This window comes from Agrilus planipennis, unplaced genomic scaffold (assembly GCF_000699045.2).
Source record: "Agrilus planipennis isolate EAB-ADULT unplaced genomic scaffold, Apla_2.0 scaffold30, whole genome shotgun sequence".
In the NCBI taxonomy this organism is placed as follows: domain Eukaryota; kingdom Metazoa; phylum Arthropoda; class Insecta; order Coleoptera; family Buprestidae; genus Agrilus; species Agrilus planipennis.
Window position 1 is genome coordinate 1,278,020 of NW_020438923.1, and position 18,770 is coordinate 1,296,789.

The following is an 18,770-nucleotide window of genomic DNA, read 5'->3' on the forward strand; positions in this document are numbered from 1 at the left end:
TCGCGAGCATAGAAGTGACTTCTTTTTATTGAAGGCGACTCGACCCTGCGCTATCCTCTGCTTTATATCCCTACTACTCCTTCCGTCCTGACTTTTTTGACTTCCTAGATATCTTAAATCAGCCACTTCTTCTAATTTTTCGTCCCCTATCTTTACATTTGTTCTTTCCCTACTTTTTCTTGATCCATTAACCTGGGTTAAAGTTTTATGTTATTCCTAGCTAAAATATACTTCAACTGGATAAGAGGTCTTAAACAAATTTAAATAATATAACAACAGCAATAAATTAAATCCATTGATTTGTGACTTCTGGTGGCTAATTGGTTCTTTAATTGAATGTTACTCCTTACGTCATTACGTTATGGCTAAGCCAAGGCTATCGCTGGTGCAAAAGGTAGGCCTTCGGCTCCAGCTGTCTTGTTTAATTTCTAGATTTAATTGAAAGAAATTAGTTCGCGTTGCTTTCGTCTCAGGCTGACTGCCACAAGACTCAGTTCTTTGTTCTTGCAAAATGAGTTCAGTGGACTTATGTCTACTAACCGACGAACGTGGCAACTCTACCGTACAAATCAACAATCACACAAAGGCAAACTTTATCATATTAACTTATTGTACTGTATGCACTATTATTTTTAGTTATTATTTGTGCGATTGTTTTAGCAGATGGTGTTTTTTTTTTTTGTTTTAGTAGAATATAGTTTTATTATTATTCAACAACTCTACACTAATTATACGACCAAGATAAACATTCATTTTAATTTTAATTCACTATTGCTTGTAGACTCTCATATCTGAAAACTTTCATCGCAATACAAAGAAAACATTAATTAGTCCTAGATCCGGTTATGTCAATCTGTGAAGTAGACTATGCCTTGCTCTATTCACCAAAGAAATTATTCCTTCGTTTTTTCCCATCTTTCTCTGGCCGCTATTGCGGCGAATTAGAACCGCATTGTAAACTTGTGACAAGTGCAATATTTCAGTTCAGAGTTCTGTCTAGCGAAAGCTGAATTCAAATTGTTGCGAATCTACCGAAAACTAATTAGTTCATATACACTCATGTACAGTCCGATGTATCATTGATTGTTCCGTCAATCTGCGAGACAGACAGCAAAAGTGTCCGATAAAAAAATCAAATCAAACTGATAGATAAAAGTTATTGGAAGTTGACGTCAAATTGAATAGAGTTAACTTACTGCGAAAATCATACTTAAAAAAGGATAAAAACAAGTTAGAAAGAAAACAGATACAAAGAACTATTTCAGAAACGTTTAGGTTTCGGAAGAACCACCGTCTTCAATGTTACGTGTTACCTATACAAAAAAAAAAAACGAATTCTTTATTTGGTAGGTAACTATCAATTGTTTCAAGTTGACGCCAACTACAGTCTCTAATAGAATATGTTAAAATCAAACAGCGTAAAACTATACCGTTAAATCAAGCCACTTTGGATTCAACGAAAGGTACGTACTTAAATGAAGAATTATCCACAATCCACATTTAAAACCGTTTTTAATTCCAACAATTGACGTTTCTTTTATTACCTACTGAGGTATTCTACCAGAAGCTGGTAAAAACGGTAATAGTGCAGGTCTTCATGCCTACATCATTTTACAGTGATGAAGACGTATTATGTTTAGTGAAAAGATAGGAAAGCCTAATTGTTGTAGGAGAGTTTAACTCAGTAATAGGTGAAGGTAAAGATGGTGTAATAGAGCAGGTTCTTTTGGATTAGGCAATAGAAATGATAGGGGAGATAGACTGATAGACCTAAAAATGTAGGCATGAGTTACAGAGATAGAAGAGCGATACTTAGTTTGTATAAACAGCAACAGGCAGTTATAGAGCTGGAGCTGCAACGTAGAGAAGTAAATATTAGGAAGGGAGTCGGACAGGGATGCACACTGTGACCGCTGCTTTTTAATCTATACATCGAAGACGCGATCAACATCATCAGTTTTTCCTCGATCAGTTTTTTGCCAGCAAAGACCAAAAATTTTATGAGCGTGGAATTGCGCTACTACCAGAAAGATGGCAAAAGGTGTTGGACCAGAACGGTCAATATATAATTTAATAAAGTATTTGTTTATTATACGAAAACTGTCTTTCATTTCCACAAAAAAAACGAAATGACTTTCCGAACAACCCTATATGTTTTTGAACTGTTTAATTGAATGTTCCAAAATTTTCTTAAGATTTCTGTTTTGCACCACAAAAAGTATGGTACCAAAGTCGTCTAGTTTAATGTTTAATTGTGACATCAATTTAAATGATACATCTTCACGGTGTACCTACGTATTCGACCAGAGTCTCGAACGTTATTGGTTAATTCGCTTCTTTCGCTTTTTCCAACAACAGGTTTCAAGCTCTCTCTCGATGGGATTTTCTCTTTCCCAAAGCTATAATTTCTATTTTGGTCGTTGGACATTCATTGGAATGTGTGTTACCTTGACCCACAAACGGAGATATGCATCACGCTACCGAATGTTTTGTTCTTAAATTCCGATAGCTTTCTAAACCGAAATAATCCGTCATTCTTTGGATTTGCAGCGATTTGCGATTAAAATGTTCAGTTAGTCAATCAGAAGCTGCAACTACAGCAAGGCCTTTTTCTTACAAAATTTTTCGATATCTGTCTTGTAGCAATTGTTGCAACTCAGTCGTCCATGGAATTGCCATTAAGTGAAAAATTACTAACAAAAACATTCACATTTTGTCACATACGATACTCAATTTATTACGCTTAATTTTTGATATTTTTATTTACGAAATTTATTATTGACTGTTTATCAGTATTAAACCACTCAAGTTCTATAAAAAATATATCTGCAGATATATTTTATATACCCATAAATAATTCCAATTGATTTTTCTTTTATCGATAACATTTTTACAATAACTCACACAACATTCATGTCGCATTTGTTCATGTGTTCTAGCTTTTAAATAATATAATTATTGTAGGTAGGTACTTTTCGTCTTTGCATGTCCGCATTGGAAGGTCGATGACTTGTCGTAGGTAATGCAAATGAAAATTTTCCGGTTGTTTAATGCACGTAGAGTAAGGTGTAAAAATGATGGCAAAATTGGCCGTCAACAAGTGAAATACAATGACACATTATTCATTTGTTTCTGAAGACAAATTTCAACAAATCTTGGAAGTAAATTTTGTTTTAAGACTCACCAGCAGAAATTTCACACACTCAATACAAAAAAACATTCAGTTTCTTCCATTTGAATAGTCTTTTATTTAATTGTTTGCTTCTTTGTTAATTGTTTCTTTTGTCGCTTAAAACGCGAACTTTCTGTGCCACGCCTTGACCTCTACAACACTACAACCGGTCAGATGGAAAACGAATCTGACAAAATCTGACCGTTTTTGTTTTGTTTTTACATATGCAGATACAAACAAAAGAAGAAAAACGAACCCAGAGGTCGTCCGATTGTGATATCTGGTTGTTATAAATATAAAACAATTGGGCACTTAAATGAGAATGAGTTGAATGACTTGAAATAATAATAAGTGGTTATAATTTTTGTTAGAAATGTTATATATGAGGAAATAATACTTTTGTAATTTTCTTCTTAGTTCATTTTCCAATTGATTTCCGACGTAAAAAATGGGTAGGTATGTGTACCTGGTCATGGGTTTTACGTCTAATTACCGTTTCTGCTGGATAAGCGTTCCACTTTTCCAAATTGTTCCTTTTACCAAATCGAGTTTATCGGTTAGTTAACATTTCTCGCTTTGTTTGCAATAACAACAAATTTAATAAATATGTAGCTAGACTCGTTTGCGCAATTATTACTATTTGAATCACTCCCTAAGCTTACGTCATTATTGTTTTAATAAAAATGGTTTGTACAAATAACACTCGCGTCTAGCTGTTGGAATATCAACCGATATAATAACAATAAGGATATTACTCCATTAATTTATTTGATAGAATAAAAATTTGCAGTACGCTCACGTTGAAAATCGAATACTTAACGAGATGATGAGCATGACGCCATTGTTGAAAATTGGATATTAATAATTAAAACTCAATCTGTCTACCGCTCTCTATGTATGTATGCCAACTCAATTTCAGTTAAATAATAAACAGAAATCCAATTTTCTATTAATAATACTTTCGTTTTGTCTTCATTTTTTTAGTTGTTTTATAATTTCAATTGTTTTCTGACGTTGTTTTTAATTTGTACGAACTTAATAAACAAGCAACAAAAATGAATTTGCACGTTAAAATCTCAGTGGGTCGCTGTATTCGATAGCGTTTGTTTCAAAACAATGCCTTTAGCCACACTCCATTGTTTTCCATGGCAAAAACTACGTCATCCACCAGCAAACACGTAAATGAAAATCGACATCAAACGGTGTAACAAATATTTCAAGTGATGAGACCGTTTATCGTTAAATATAAATGTTGGCAGAGGCAAGTAGTTGATGTTCATGGACAGTATCTAACAGTTACCTACTTGAAAGAAACAACAATTTTAATTAGAGCCAACACTTTGACCTTAGAATTCGTAAGGAGTGACGTTACGAACGTGCCCATCGAAACTGGTATTTCCGTGCTGTCATGGTAGAGACGTCATTCATAAAAATTAATATGTCCGTCGATTAGATAATGGAGCGTTTCAGAAATATTAACAAATTGCATTCATTTTTATTACGACACGATTAAAAATGTAAACAAAAAGAAAAAAAAAAGAAGAACTAACTCACCGGTTAATAGATTCGGTTGAGATTTCCTGGTCCTTCTCCGATGGCAGGGTTGCAGTCCTGGGGCAGAGAAGGCCCGTTTAGGAGACGCAAACTTCCCGAATCCTGGAGGACGATACCGGGCACTCTTGGCATTCGGTTGGAAGAAGTGGCACATACTCTGACTCTTGTGCATATTAGGAGACGGGGTGGCTGTGGGCAATCGGGGCAGAGAATTCGTTGTTGCGGTATTCACCTGCAAGCTTCTCGGGAGCGTCGATCTCGTTCCCAGTTTTTCGTCTTCGTCGTCTTCTCCATCTGCCGAAACGCCAGATCCCGCTGTAGCATCGGGAACACTCAATCGACGCTTTGTCGGTCTATTCTCCGCACTCACCCACAGCTTGTCCTCACTGTTACCACCCCCGATACTGCCGCAACTTCGCACCCTGTCCAACTGTTCCCTACTTAAGCTTTTGTGACTAAAGATGAGATCACCCGCGGACCTGCGTTTGGCCGCGATGGCCAAGGCGGAAGCTGACGCAGATCCTTCCGATCCGATGAGAGAGAGTTTGTTCCTGGAATCGGTTGCCATTAGGGCGGATTCAAAACTACCCCTCCAGCTGAATCGTTCATAGTCGCTGGTCTCACGCTCTTCTGCGATATCTGACACCCCACTGCTGGATTGGTGGAGATTTGTGCTTTCGGCAAGGAGTACATCATGGGACTTGCTACGTTGAAGGACGTCGTGGAGGATCCTCTGCTCCTCGGGGTTGCTCTTTTCGGCCCATGTGGACGGCGAGAAGTCTGCCAAGCTATCCTCATCTTCTGTGGTTGTAGAGGAAGCGTTCGAAAGCTTTGGATGCAGTTTTCTGTGGTAATAACGTGATTTGGGACTGCTGCTACTGACGTGGCTTTCTCCGCTTGATACCTCATGCATTAACGCGACCAAACGGCTCCCGATATGGTGCATCACTTTTGCTATGATGGGAGGCGAACTGTGAGGAGTACGGGCCTTCAGATCGGCGTCGTCATATGTGGTCAATTTTTCAATGGAAGCTACAAGCTTTTGATAAACGAGAGCAGTCTCGGGATTCACACTGGCCTGCTCTTCGATTAATCCGCCGTCGCCTTCGTCCCCTTCCTTGTCGTTAGTGTCGAATTTATTAATTATTTGTTGGCAACTGTCAGAAATTTGTCGTTGAAGGGCGGCCTTCGTACCCGCATTTCCTTCCAGATCCGAGCTGGTGTAGTCAGATGAGTCGTACGAATCGCTCCAGGTATCTTCGCTGCTGAGGTATTCGACAATTTCTCGAACTTGGTCGTCTCGGATTCCCGGCACCGTCTTCATCAGTCTTGTGAGTTCGTTTTCGAAGTACACCAGTTGGGGCGGCTTCAGGCGGTACTTGGAACGAGGAGTGGAGGTCGTGGAAGCTTCTGAAGCTTGAACGCCCAATACTGGTGTCGTGGGTTTGGAAGACTGCGAACTTTGTGTATTGTAGCTTGCCACCATCGTTTTGAAAAACTGGCGCATTTTGGACATCATAAGATTGGTTTCTTCGTCCGAGCTCCAATTATTGAAACTGTCCTTTCGGATTAGCGAAGTGGCTGGCGGTGTGGTGTATACGCTATATTTCTCGTCTACTTTCTTCTCTTCGGCTATGCTCTCTAGTTCTAGTTTAAGTTCAGTCTTAGAGTTGCTGTGGGAGTTTTCTATCGAGTCTTTTTGGTCTTTGAGGAGGTCATCGCTGCTGCTTACGAAGCCGCTGTCTCTGCTCTGTTTCGTAGTTGCATTGTCGTTGTTCAACGTCAACATATCGAAGTCCTTTTTGATATGGTCATCGCTTTCGAATTCTCGTAAACATTCCTTCGTCTCTTCGATATTCTTTAGTTCTTCCATCGAAGAACTGGATCCGTTTGCCATGCTTCGTTGTTTCTTGCATTTCTTCCGTTTTACCGTGTCGAACTGTCCGTCCAACTTCTCGAAATTACTTTCTTCGACGACGTCAGTGTCGGAACTGGAGGAACAACCGGAGTTACCAGTGACGTCATTCTGTTGTTCAGAGGTAGAGAACTCGTGGGCTAGTAAATTGTCCAGCGAGGAGGAATGCGATCTTCCGGTGCCACGTGCCCGTACGAGGCGCTTTCTGCGTTGTTCTGGACTTGGGTGTCCCTCACTGTCACTTCCTACACTGCCGTCTGAGTCCCTGCGTGTCGTGAAGCCCATGAAACCGCTCAGAAAATATTTTTCTAGTCTGGACGTTGCTAGCTCGTTGGGATCGTTGTCCAGCGATCTGCATTCCTCGTTGCCACCAAAGGAATCGAGTCCTTCGCTACAGATGCTGGACGTTTCGGAAACGGTGTCTTCGCGTACTTGATTAGCGTTGGGGATGTTGCCGTCTCCGAGGCCAAAGAAGAAGTACTTTTCAAGATCAGTGGTCGAATGTGGTCTCGCTTTCTTCTGTTTGCCACCCTGTTCAACTTCACTCTCCTCGCAGCTCTCTTCAACGATGGTGTGAAGGGTGAAATCGATCGCCGATCGATGGTAACCGCGGAGTTCGTCTTCCTGGTCGATTGCGGCAGTGCACGTGAGAGTGATTTCGTCACCGGACGTCGATCCATCCTCGGAGGTTGTAGGTAGAAGCCTGCCGTCATCTTCGTCGTGGCTCAGATTTTCGACCCACGAGTCATCATCGGCGAGGCCTTCTTCTAAACACACTACGTTTGACAGCGTGGTAGCGCTAGAAACCACAGTCACGCTTTCTTCGCAAGGACCTTGGCTTCTTTGTTTATCTTCCACGGAGGATGATGTCGTCGTCGATGAGAACGGCGATGAGGTGAAATCTTCGCAATTCTTGTGGTGCACTATCACGTCGGGCAATAGGCTGGTAGTGTCGTTGGAGACAACGCTGACTTGGGGATACGTCGAAGACTCTTGTTGAGTTATCATGACAAGACTCGTATAACGCGCCGGTTGGCGTAGCAGCGCACCATCATCGTGTTCGCTAACAACTGCCGCCAGCTCACCTGCCCGCTCACCTCCGGCAGGTGGGCTCCCCTCCACACTAACAACAACGTCGTCAAGCTCGACGCTTTCGAGTGGAAAGAGCGGAACACTTGCACCGGCGTTATCAATGTGTGCACCAGCAATGGACTTTTCTTTTTCCTCTTCGTTTTTCTCGCTTGCAGATGCCTCGTCGTCGGTATCGCTGCTGGAGTTGAGCGATTCCGCGCTCACGTCGCTCAGCGCCGGGCTGGAGGACAACCAGCCCAGTTGCTTCTTTCCACCTTCAGGGTGTTGATCGTTCAGGTCGATTTCGTGTTCGGATAAACGTTTGATATTCTTGAGGATCACTTTTTCATTGTTGGAATCGTTATCGTTATCGGACGATGACGAAGAACTGGAGGAACTTTTCGGATTGACGACGAAAACTCTGGAGAACCGATTGGGTTTTTGGTCGGCTACAGTACCGGTATCGTCACTGTCAGTGTCCGCCGATCCAGACGAGCTGGAGTCGTCTTCGCGGAAGGATGTCTGCGACAAGCGTCCTTCTTCGTCGTTATCACTGTACACGTCACTGCTCGGAAGCGCATCGTCACTTTCACGAGTGTCACCCGTCACGTTGTAAGACCGTCTCAGAGGAATGCGATTCTGATTTCCGTTCTCATCTTCGGATTCAACTTCACTGTCACTATTGTCGGACGACGCTTCCGAGAACACGTTAGACTTTTCCACGTCCAGATGACCCCCTATCTCGACACAGTCGATCGCAATTTCTCTTTCGTCCTCGGGCTGTTGCAATTTGACGTCCACCTGCTCCTGCTTTTGAGAACCGGCGCTTTCACCATTATTATCGTCGTCGTCGTCGATCGGCGGCGGCACCGATTCGTCTTCCGCGACCGGCATAGCACTGGTAGCGTCGATCGCATTGTGCTGCTGAAGAGAAAACAAGGAAGTCCAGTCGGCGGCGGATCCGCTCACGAGCGGCCAAGCGAACGGAAACGGGTTCGCATTTGGAAAGAGCGAACGAGAAAACTGAGAGACCCGCGCGCGCAAGAACTGTTCCACCGATTCGGAAGACTGTTGGGGCCAAACGGGAACCGGAATCGGCACTGGGACTGGGATCGGTATGTACTGCGGGGGATTTCCGCAGTTTCGACACAAACTCCCCTGTCTTTCGCTGGTCTCCTGATGGATGCACTGCAACATCGAGTTCTCTTCCGCGACACTCTTCTGGAGAGTCGGCAAACTTTCTTCAGCGTCCCTAGTTTTCATGCAAAAACTGTCGGAAGAAGTCGGCGAGCTGCTGTATCGTCTCTCATCGATTTCAATGTCGGAATTCTTCTTCCTCCTGTACACCAAAGGCGAACCTAGCGGGGAAGATAACGCGCTACGTCTATAGAAATGGGGAGAACCGAAAGGCGAGTTCCAATTGATGACTGTGCGAGGCGGAGGGCACGCTGGTTCAAAATAATCCCAATCGCATTCGTCTATCATGAAACTGGACGCTGTGGAAGAACTGTCGTTGTCATCTACGTCTTCCTCTTTCGAACTGCTATCGGAATTGATGAAGACCAATTTGTAATCGTCGCCATCAGGTAGAAGGAAGTCGAGAATTTCGGAAGACTCTGTACTACGGCGCCAACCTGCACGGGGTAAAGTGACTTTTGTTACTGACTACAGAGAACTCGAGACAACCCGCCACCATAAGAAGCGGTGGGCGCCCACATACCATGGGTCCCTTGTTATGGACATGTACACGCGTCATACGTTGCCGTCGTTGCCGCGAGAGTTGATACGGACTGTGACCAACGAACAGACGTTTTATGTATTTTATTACCTTACAACAACCACCACCTTTAATTGTTCTGATGCGTGGGTGCAAATGGTAAGAGTGGGCAAGCACAGAAATACGACGCTAACAGAGTTTTACAGAATGTTAACTACACCCCATGAAATGTTATTAGTAGACGAAAACAGTTAAGCAATGGAACAAAGAAAAATTAATCAATTGTAATTGGACAGTAAACTCAATTAAAGAATTATCTAAAAGGAAATAAATACATCAAAAGTAGCTTCATAAAATTAATCATATTTTGTTTTTATTGGATACTGGATTAACGAAGATTCTTATGGTAAAATAACCTAAAACGTATTTAATATTTTCGTGATCCAAAAGGTGTTTAAAGGAATTACACATTAAGTTCGCCTTCTAAATAATAAATTATTTCAATGCCTATCAGATTCGACATCGCATAACAGCCTATGTATTTCGTAAAGTTGGTGCGATGATATTTAGTTGTTTTTTTATGAACTTTAACGTAACCAAATACGAGAAGACGCGTGGGAGTCAAATACGTGATATAAAACCAGATCAGAGAAACTATACGTATAACAGGATAAATTACACAACGAACTGTATTTTTTTCCTTGCCAGTTTACAACAACCATATATTCAAACAAGAACTTCTTTTTCGTTGAGAGACAGACCGACAGAAAACGTATAAATGTCTTCAGGTTGCAGGGGTTGAATCTGCACGTCGACGAACTTTATGGTCAACTTATTTTACAGTCTTACACGAATAAGAAAACCAAGAACTGCAAATTGAAGTAAAATAAAAGAAAAACGCCCGATCCCCGCGGTTTCTTTCGCGAGAAACACTGGGTGTGTTAATTGGAGTTTTATAATATGTAAATTATTTTATTGAAGAAAAGAAATAATAAATTTAAATAAACGTAATAGTTAAGTTTAAAGCTTTCTAATAAGACAATTATTTAAAAAATCTGAAAAAATTAGAATATCATTAAACCTCGCATTGATCTCTACTGTCTCGTTAAATTAGATATTTCCTTATGACAAAAGAAAATGTGGAAAATTTTATTAGTCGCTTTTCTAATATAAGTAAATATACATTCAGCTGTTAATTTTGCGCTGTAATGCATAAAAATAACTACTCTACTTTCTTCGAGCAAACGCTAGTGAAGAAAGAACAAACTAACACCAGTAATTTTTTATCATTATCTTCCACTCAGGCACATTTTGTTGCGCTGCAAGCGTTACGTTACAGGACTAATTAAAGCGTATATTAATTAATTACTACACAGTGCTTATTCAAGCTAAGAATAGCCAACAAATATTCCTTACTTAGTAGCAATAATCGTTAGTTACGGAAACCTGAGAGCGTACAGAAGTTATTAAAAATGAAAAAGCGCCAAAGGCGAAATGATGTTGCTACCCATAAACAGGAGGAGCCTAAAAAACATGGCGCACATGGGGGAAAATTTGTGGTGCATCCCAGCAGGGAGAAGAAAATGAGTGAAACGTGAAGACTTACCATTATCGACGGTTGCCATCTTCCTCAGATCTTGTCGTCTTCTTCTCACCGTGACCCTTCTGTACACCGATCCAGACGATACTTCGGAATCGTGTTCCGAAGATGATCTCCTGGACTCTCCGTCCACGTCTTCGTTCTTCAAGATAGGAGTTGGAACAGTGGTGGTGGATGGAACGGGTCCTTCCAGTGACTTGGATGTTATTTTGACGCCACTGTATTTTGGCCTTTCGATTTCCAACGATTTGGACGTCAGCTTTTTGAATACGTCCGACTCTTTCTTCTTGATGGTACCATCGAACCCGTCGCTCTCGTCCCCAGACTTGCATTCGAAACTTACCCGCTTCTGAAACGGGCTGGGGAGATTTTTTCTCTTCTTGGGTGACTTTTCTGGAGTTCTAGGATCCGGAAGGACGTCTTGGTCTTCACTCTTTTGCGTATCAGGAGAGATATCATCTGTTTCTTGTTTAGAATGAGCTTCTTTTTGGGTGACTGTTGGAATGGGGTTGATAATCTTTATGGGCATTTCGAAAGCGACAGCAGCAGGATTGAGTTTCCCTTCTTTGGCAGCTTTCATCAGTGGATTTTCTCTAACAACGCACTTTTTTCCGTCGCTCTCCATTTTGTGGGCGTCTTCCTGGGGTTGTACAGATGGGTTTCCATTATTTCCACTTGTAGTGGGTGTTTTTTCATGGGCTGTTTCTTTGCTGAGCTCGCCGCTTTCTTGTTGTTTATTCGCGTCTTCCAGGCATTCGGATTTTGCCTCTTGGGATTCGCTTTTCGAGGTGGTACCATTCGCTGACGGCTTTCTGGTATTATACATTGATAAAGAGGGGTAGTTGTTGATGTCTTGACCCCTGGGAAGGCTGCTGTACGGTCTGAGTTCTGAGGAACCTCTCGGAGCGTTCCATCTGGGCAGTGGATCTGAAATGAAGTGGAACTTGATGAACTTTTTATGTAACAGGCGATGGTCAAAAACTTACTTGATATGGTCCAAGACCTTCTGATTGTCCTTTTAATAATGTCCGCAGCAGGTACGTAAACGCGATTGTCTCTCCTCTTGCTGGGCTTTCGAATGAACTCGTTCATCCATTCTCCCGATATCGTTTGAATTTCCCTGGAATTAAAGATGCACTTTGAAACATTTGTGACTCACGCACAGGCCGCATATAGGTTGACAAAGCATGGAATATGACTCACTATTATTATGGTAGCGTCCGTGGAATTCTTTCAATAAATGCACGCTGCACGTGTTGCGTACTCAGTAATGAAGTAAAACTGACTATGAAAACACAATTTTGACTTCTATTTACAGTAAACTGCGTGGTCTCAATACATAATTACGTAATGGCGTGCACAGTTCAAATATCGGAAGTTGAAACACCTACACGCAAATTAAGTAAAGTAAATTGACTTTTATCAGTTGGTTTGTGATAAGGCTATTAGAGAGTGTTGGATGACGTTACAATAACACCTGTACACTGTAAAGTTTGGGCTTGTTTACCTTATCAGCAACAATTTTGATTCCAAATTGATTCCTTATAGCTGATCAAAAAGAATTCAAATTGAAACTAGTGTCTATGTACCTACTTTTTAATTACTTTAACTGGTTTCAATTTTCAGTTTATCAGTCCTTTGTTTAATTAATTATTGAGTGTTTTTTGTGGTCTGAAAAAAACGATTATCATTTGTTACAGTCTCATGGAGATACTTTTTCAATCGATCGATCGTTCACGAAACAGTCACAATTATTATCACATTGTTACGCCATTATGAGTATGATGACAATTTTATTTTATTATATGCACCCATTGAAGTTGTGCAAAATTGTCAGTTAAACTGGACTGGACAAAAAGGAAAAGAAATCGAGAAACAAACAAAATTTTTTCCAATGTCAGTGAAAGTAACTACCTACGTAAAACAAATTGTAAGTACGCACAATCGTACACTTATTTTCTTAATGTTTATTTAAACTAATTGATGTATGGGTAGTGCAGTACCGGTTCTAGGTGAAAAATCCAAGGTTTAAGTAACCGCAACAAATTTTCAAGGTCATTAGTACAAAATATCATAACACTCGTTAATAATTATCATTTTATTTTATTATTTTTTATAAAAACGAAAAATAATTTCTATTATTTTCTTTGAAATATACCTACATTCTTTTGTGACACACGGTGCATATCCAATCGGTTGTCCTGAACGTATATTCCCTGCACCCCTTGCACACCTTAAGCCTGCAAGATGGACAGTAGGCTCCCCTGTTGATGATACGACCCAGTTCTGCCCTGCATCGTCCGCAACTTCTGTCCGGATCCGGTCCTGTGCTGTCCCAGTCGGCTGAAGCTTTTAGAGCGCCCTTTCTACGTAAATTTAAAAGCTCGGCCTTCAATCGTCTGCAAAAATAACAAGAAATTTTCTAATGTACTTCATTTGTTTCATCTTTAAAGAATACTTTGGTATTGATATTCGGCGAGGGACTATTATACAGGGTTTGTCCGGAAAGTAATAGGACTGATTTCCTTCCACCGCGACTGTACTTCGGAGCGTGCCGCACCGACTGGATTCGGTGTATGGTGCAAGCCGAAAATTTAAACATGTGTGAAAGTGACACCCAATTTTTGAATAACCTAATCACAGGTGACGAGTCATGGATCTTTGAGTATGATCCCGAGACAAAGAGGCAATCTTCCGAGTGGCACACGCCAGCGTCTCCTCGCCCAAAAAAGGGAAGAATGAGCAAATCCAAAGTGAAAACGATGCTCATTGTCTTTTTTAACATGAAAGGCATCGTCCATCATGAATTTGTTCCTCCTGGACAAACCGTCAACGCCAAGTTTTATGTGGAAGTGCTCAAGAGACTCAAACGAAAGGTCAATCGGGTCCGAGAAGACATCACAGTCGACTGGAAGTTGCACCACGACAACGCCCCGGCTCACATCGCCTTTCTTGTGGACAGCTACCTGACCAAGACCGGCATCCCAACGCTTCCGCAGCCGCCCTATAGCCCAGATGTGGCCCCCGTGGACTTTTTTTTGTTTGCTCGCCTGAAAAGGCCGATGAAAGGCAAGCATTTTGAGACGACAGAGGGGGTCCAAGCAGCATACACCGCGGCTCTTAAGGCTATTCCGGAGAATGGCTTCCGTGACGCCTTCAATGCTTGGAATAGCGCTGGCAGCGTTGCATCGACGCAGAAGGAGCCCTTATTGAAAGTTTTTAAAGAATTGTAACGATTGGGTCAATAAATTTTTTTAAATCGACTCAGTCCTATTACTTTCCGGACAAACCCTGTATAGGTGCCGAGTGCTTAATAATTGTCGTATTCTGACCCCTCGGCAAGAACACACCATAATTTATGGAATAAATAATAATTCCCTAATATGATTGATTTTGTTTTTATACTGCAGTTTATCTGGCGCATGATAAGTATTTATCATAAATTGTGGAATAAGAGAATCTACAAAGTACATACATGTGTAACCTTTGTTTAAGTGTGTAACGGTTTGCCACAATAGGATAAAACAAGCAAGGTAGAATCAATTAAGACTGCTTTTTTCAATAAAAGAAAAGGTAAATTGTAAGCATTTTTTGTACAAAGTAGTTTTTGATTTCATTTTTACAGGTTGACAAAACAAAGGCAAAAAGAAGATAATGGAATCTAGCTTCAAAGTGAGTACAATTATCAAAAGATTTGAGGAATTACAAAATGGTTCCACTCAATCTGTATGCAGTGATAAAGAACAAAGACAAAGGAAGATACAAATTGCTACAGAATCTTCAATTTCCCGTATGCCTATTTCTTCTGCTTCAAGTACATGTGATTTTAAAGAGTCTAAAATCTCATCTAGAGAAGAAAATGACACTTCGACTTCTAATTCCCGTGGGATAGATGGAATCTTGCCAGAAATCTTTCAAATTCCCGATTGTACGAATCCTTTTCAAAACAAATATAAGAAAATCCCCGACGAACACACAGAAGCCGATTGTTCTATAAATTTCTGTAACAATAGTGACCAAGTTTCATGCTTTATCAGTGAAAAAACGGATCAAACAGAAGATTTACAAAGGTGGGAAGAACTACAGTTATCGGCTAAAGAATTTTATTATACCTTTTTTAATGTACTTTCTGATATTCCATTCATTGTATTCAATATAGTTTTAACCATAAAGACTTTGTATAGATTTTCACCTACAGAGATAGAGTTTTCAATTGCACTAGTAGTATATTTAATATATTTAGCAATAAACATAACATGAAATAAATATTTACTGTACTGTACAGTGTAGCTAGCTTTGAATAAATGCACGTAAGTAGAAAATCAAACAGGTAATAAGCTGTTTCTATTTTTAAAATGAACAGGTAATCGTAAAAAAAATTATCGAATCAATCTATCACTTCGATTTCTTATCATTGAAACGAGGCATTATCATAAATTGATATGTTCAATTACTTCAACAAAGCGTAAGTTCAAACACGACTCGCACTTCAGACAGTTAATATGTTATAAGTTAAGTTTAATAGTTTTTATTTATTTATTATTATTTAAATAGTGATTGTTGTCACCTGAAGGACTATCACAACAATAATAGAGTGTTCTAAACAAAAGGTAAGTTATTTGGTGTTTTTCACTGTACACTATTAGAAATAATTTTACTTTTGTGGTAGATTTAGATGAGTAATATTTTGTATATTATTTTCGAATTATTACAGATAAATTTATTTCATTGTTTTAAAATCTACGTGACATCGTTTATATTTATCCTTGTCATAAAGTGATAACAGCTAAATTCTTTGGACAAATATTGGTACAATTGAAACCATTTCTAGTCTATATAGGTAAGGTGCGCTAATTCTCAGAACAGATAAAACTAATGAGGATTATAGAATCGGAAAATGAAAGGATTAGTACAAAGCCGTTATGAAATGAAAAAAACTCGTAACAGTAAGTGAATAGACCACCACAAACTTGATCCCTGTAAATATTTAATTTGGTCCCGTACTACCAAAATAGAATAATTGTTAAAATCAATACTCTAACATAGATACAACAAAGTGCCCTTGGAAAATCCACGATAGAGGCCCTTCTTACTAATTACTTTTAAATGGTCGACTTGTTCGTTGACATCTTCAGATAATTTTCCCCTAACGACATTAAATCAATCAATATAGGCACGTCTTACGCCGTCAGTGTAATGGATTTATGAATTTATAATACCCAATAACAAACCACCAATTAAAAGTAAGACTTAAGTCGGTTGGGTAATTAGGCACCAAGGTAACACCTGTTAATAACAACAGGAGATCACTCTGTATACATATACTGCGAAAAAAGTTCATTATATCAATTGAACGAATTGCGGTGACATATGACAGACAGTATGACACCTTTAGATTCAATTTAATATTTGAACGTAAAAATTAGACAGTTTTTTTTAAGGATTTTTCAGTATTTCGTGTTTTCAAAATTGAGCAATTCTGCCAGCGAAATTTGCAAAAGTGAAAACGTTCAGGAGAAGCAATTTCTGCAGAAGTAATAGACTGAAAGTTGCATCATAGACTTAATTGCTAATAAACATCTAATTAAGTTTACTACATAATTCCATAACCGCGTAAGTTTTTCAGAAATTTTATGTGCATATGTATGTATTACCAAAATGAAAGTAAACCAATACTAATACCCGATGGGTTCGTACATATATATGAAAGGAAATAAGTAATAATATATATAAGTATAACTCAAAGTTATATCAAGTAGAAAATCGTACCTACACCTAATAAAATAACATTTTATCATGCAATAATCTAATAAAACCCTAATAAATACAGATTAAGTTAATAACTCAAAATTCGAATCAAAAATTATCGATGCTACTTTCAGTTTTCATATCATGAATGTGGAAATGTCAGGGGAAATTTTGGACGTCCCTTACACAGAACCCTTAAAAGATAACAGACGCACCAGGGTTCGAAGCTCTGGTAGACCTCCTAGTCAATTGTTTCTCAAAGAAAACATTCTCCATTTAGATGAAGAACACGAAGAAGAGAGCCTAGAAGACGACGTAAACGCTACAGGCGATTCGGAAAGCACCCGCCATCAAACTGACAGCGTGCCAAGAATCAGACTTGCCAATTTGGGTTTCAGAACCGTCCCCAGTAACGAAAATGTTAAAATGGCTCTACCGGTAACAACACCTCCTTGGCTAGAAGAATTGAAAAAAAAGAAGCAGATCAAACTACAAAAGAATTCTTCAGTCGAATCGATCGTTAAAAATCCAAATGAAGAAAACAATGCTCACGATCAGGTACAAGTAAGTACAATTTTCGACCTGTGCTTCATTTAAGCAAGGATAACTACCGAATCTTCTTTCAGGTGGCTCCCTCTGCAAAGCCTGTGCCAACATCAACAACAACGCCTGAGGAAAGCCAGGAAGAAACGTCCTGGGGAGTCCACCATCTTAAAAAGAAAAAAAATTCCACAATTGACGAAAATCCTGTCAACAAAATTGGTACTGGTAGAGTAATGACGAACACAATTCTTGTGGTGAACAACAGTACGAAAAATACTTCTTCCAACATCGTATCACCACCTACTAAAACCCCGCCTCCCATCCCATCCACAGCACCACCATCGATCTTCACTACAGAAAATTTCGTCCCAACTGAGAACGACGAATACCTGGATGAGTTCGACGACGACGCGGAAATCATGGAAGTTATGAGTCCCGTGAACTTGGACAAAAAACTTTCTGTACGAGAAATGGAAACCGATATGGGAACGGTAATGTCGAGACCTTCAATTTCCGATGGAGAGATCGTCTTCGACGAGGTGTCTTCCATAACTCTAGTGAAACCTTTGACGAGATCGGAGAGTTTGAACAGGCATAATTTGCGAACTTATGGACACAACGGTCCAGGAAGTTTAATGTACAAGCCGAAATCCAGTGAAAACGTTTCATCCGATTCGTACGGAATCGAACAGAAGGCGTTAAAATCCGAGACCAAGTTAAAGTTTTTACGGATCATAGAGCAAATGGAGCGTATCGTAAACAAGAACGCGATCGAAAACCAGAGCATCAAGAAAGAACTGGAAGCCGTTATAGAAGAGAACAAACTTCTGAGTAAAAATCTTGATATTCTCAAAGCAGAAATTGATCGGCTGTAACGAAACTTGGTGAATGACTGACTTAGAAGCAATTTGGTATTGTTCGTGTGTGGATATGCAAATTTGTGCGACGATATTGAATGGACAAAAATGTTCCAATAAAATTATTGTGTATACGAAAATATTAAATTATCATAAGAGCCTTGTGAGTTTGAAAAAAATGTCGGATTAGTTTACCTTTTGCGTACATTTATGATATACCAAAAGGCAAATAATGTCATATTGTTCGATCGCAATCACAAGGGATAAGATAAACTTTACTTTCGCATAAAGATTGCAACAAATGAAAACGCACTTTAAAAATGTTTCGGTTTCTTGTTATTCGATTAATCCAAAGCAGAAATGCTTACATTATTAATTATTTTCGTTTCGTCAAAAGCAAAAACCAGTGGGTGTTGAGTTCTCGTTCTCTTTCTAGATTGCAAGAGAGTCAGCTCCACTTTCATCTTGTCTGCAACAACACGACCCACACATTTTCGTTACTAACCGTGGTCGTGGATTACCTATTTTAGAAAGGCCAGCGAAAATGAGAGATAAAGCGTCCTAATAAACGAACCTCGTAATATAAAAAGATA

At 39.8% G+C, this 18,770-nt stretch overlaps 2 protein-coding genes across 8 annotated transcripts in view; one reads left to right on the forward strand and one right to left on the reverse strand.

Moving 5' to 3' along the window:
- The window catches only part of LOC108732263, a 30,378-nt gene that overhangs the window by 6,013 nt on the left and 5,595 nt on the right, over positions 1–18,770 (reverse strand). For 4 of the 5 annotated variants that reach the window (XM_018462954.2, XM_025973874.1, XM_025973876.1 and 1 more), the window contains 4 exons: positions 13,192–13,428; positions 12,016–12,149; positions 11,036–11,956; positions 4,727–9,346 (listed from right to left, as the gene is read on the reverse strand). In XM_018462954.2, coding sequence (XP_018318456.1) covers positions 4,727–9,346; positions 11,036–11,956; positions 12,016–12,149; positions 13,192–13,428 — 5,912 coding nt within the window. Of the gene's footprint in view, positions 1–4,726; positions 9,347–11,035; positions 11,957–12,015; positions 12,150–12,232; positions 12,337–13,191; positions 13,429–18,770 lie in introns of those variants that run through there. The other variant, XM_025973877.1, reaches the window with a different exon arrangement.
- LOC108732265 lies at positions 15,526–18,337 on the forward strand. Of its 3 annotated transcripts, none has more exons than XM_018462957.2 (3): positions 15,526–15,639; positions 16,912–17,341; positions 17,404–18,337. In XM_018462957.2, the coding sequence occupies exons 2-3, from the start codon at positions 16,922–16,924 to the stop codon at positions 18,193–18,195; spliced, it is 1,212 nt and encodes a 403-aa protein (XP_018318459.1). In that variant the 5' UTR covers positions 15,526–15,639; positions 16,912–16,921; the 3' UTR covers positions 18,196–18,337. The 3 variants fall into 3 exon arrangements, with proteins under 3 accessions (XP_018318459.1, XP_018318461.1, XP_018318460.1); XM_018462959.2 differs by having other exon boundaries at positions 15,529–15,639; positions 17,058–17,341; XM_018462958.2 differs by lacking the exon at positions 15,526–15,639 and adding an exon at positions 16,436–16,642.

Coding starts and splice junctions, on each gene's coding strand:
- LOC108732265 (XM_018462957.2), top strand. CDS start 16,922: ATGAATGTGGAAATGTCAGGGGAAATTTTGGACGTCCCTTACACAGAA. Junction 17,342..17,403: donor ATGCTCACGATCAGGTACAA/GTAAGTACAATT, acceptor ATCTTCTTTCAG/GTGGCTCCCTCTGCAAAGCC.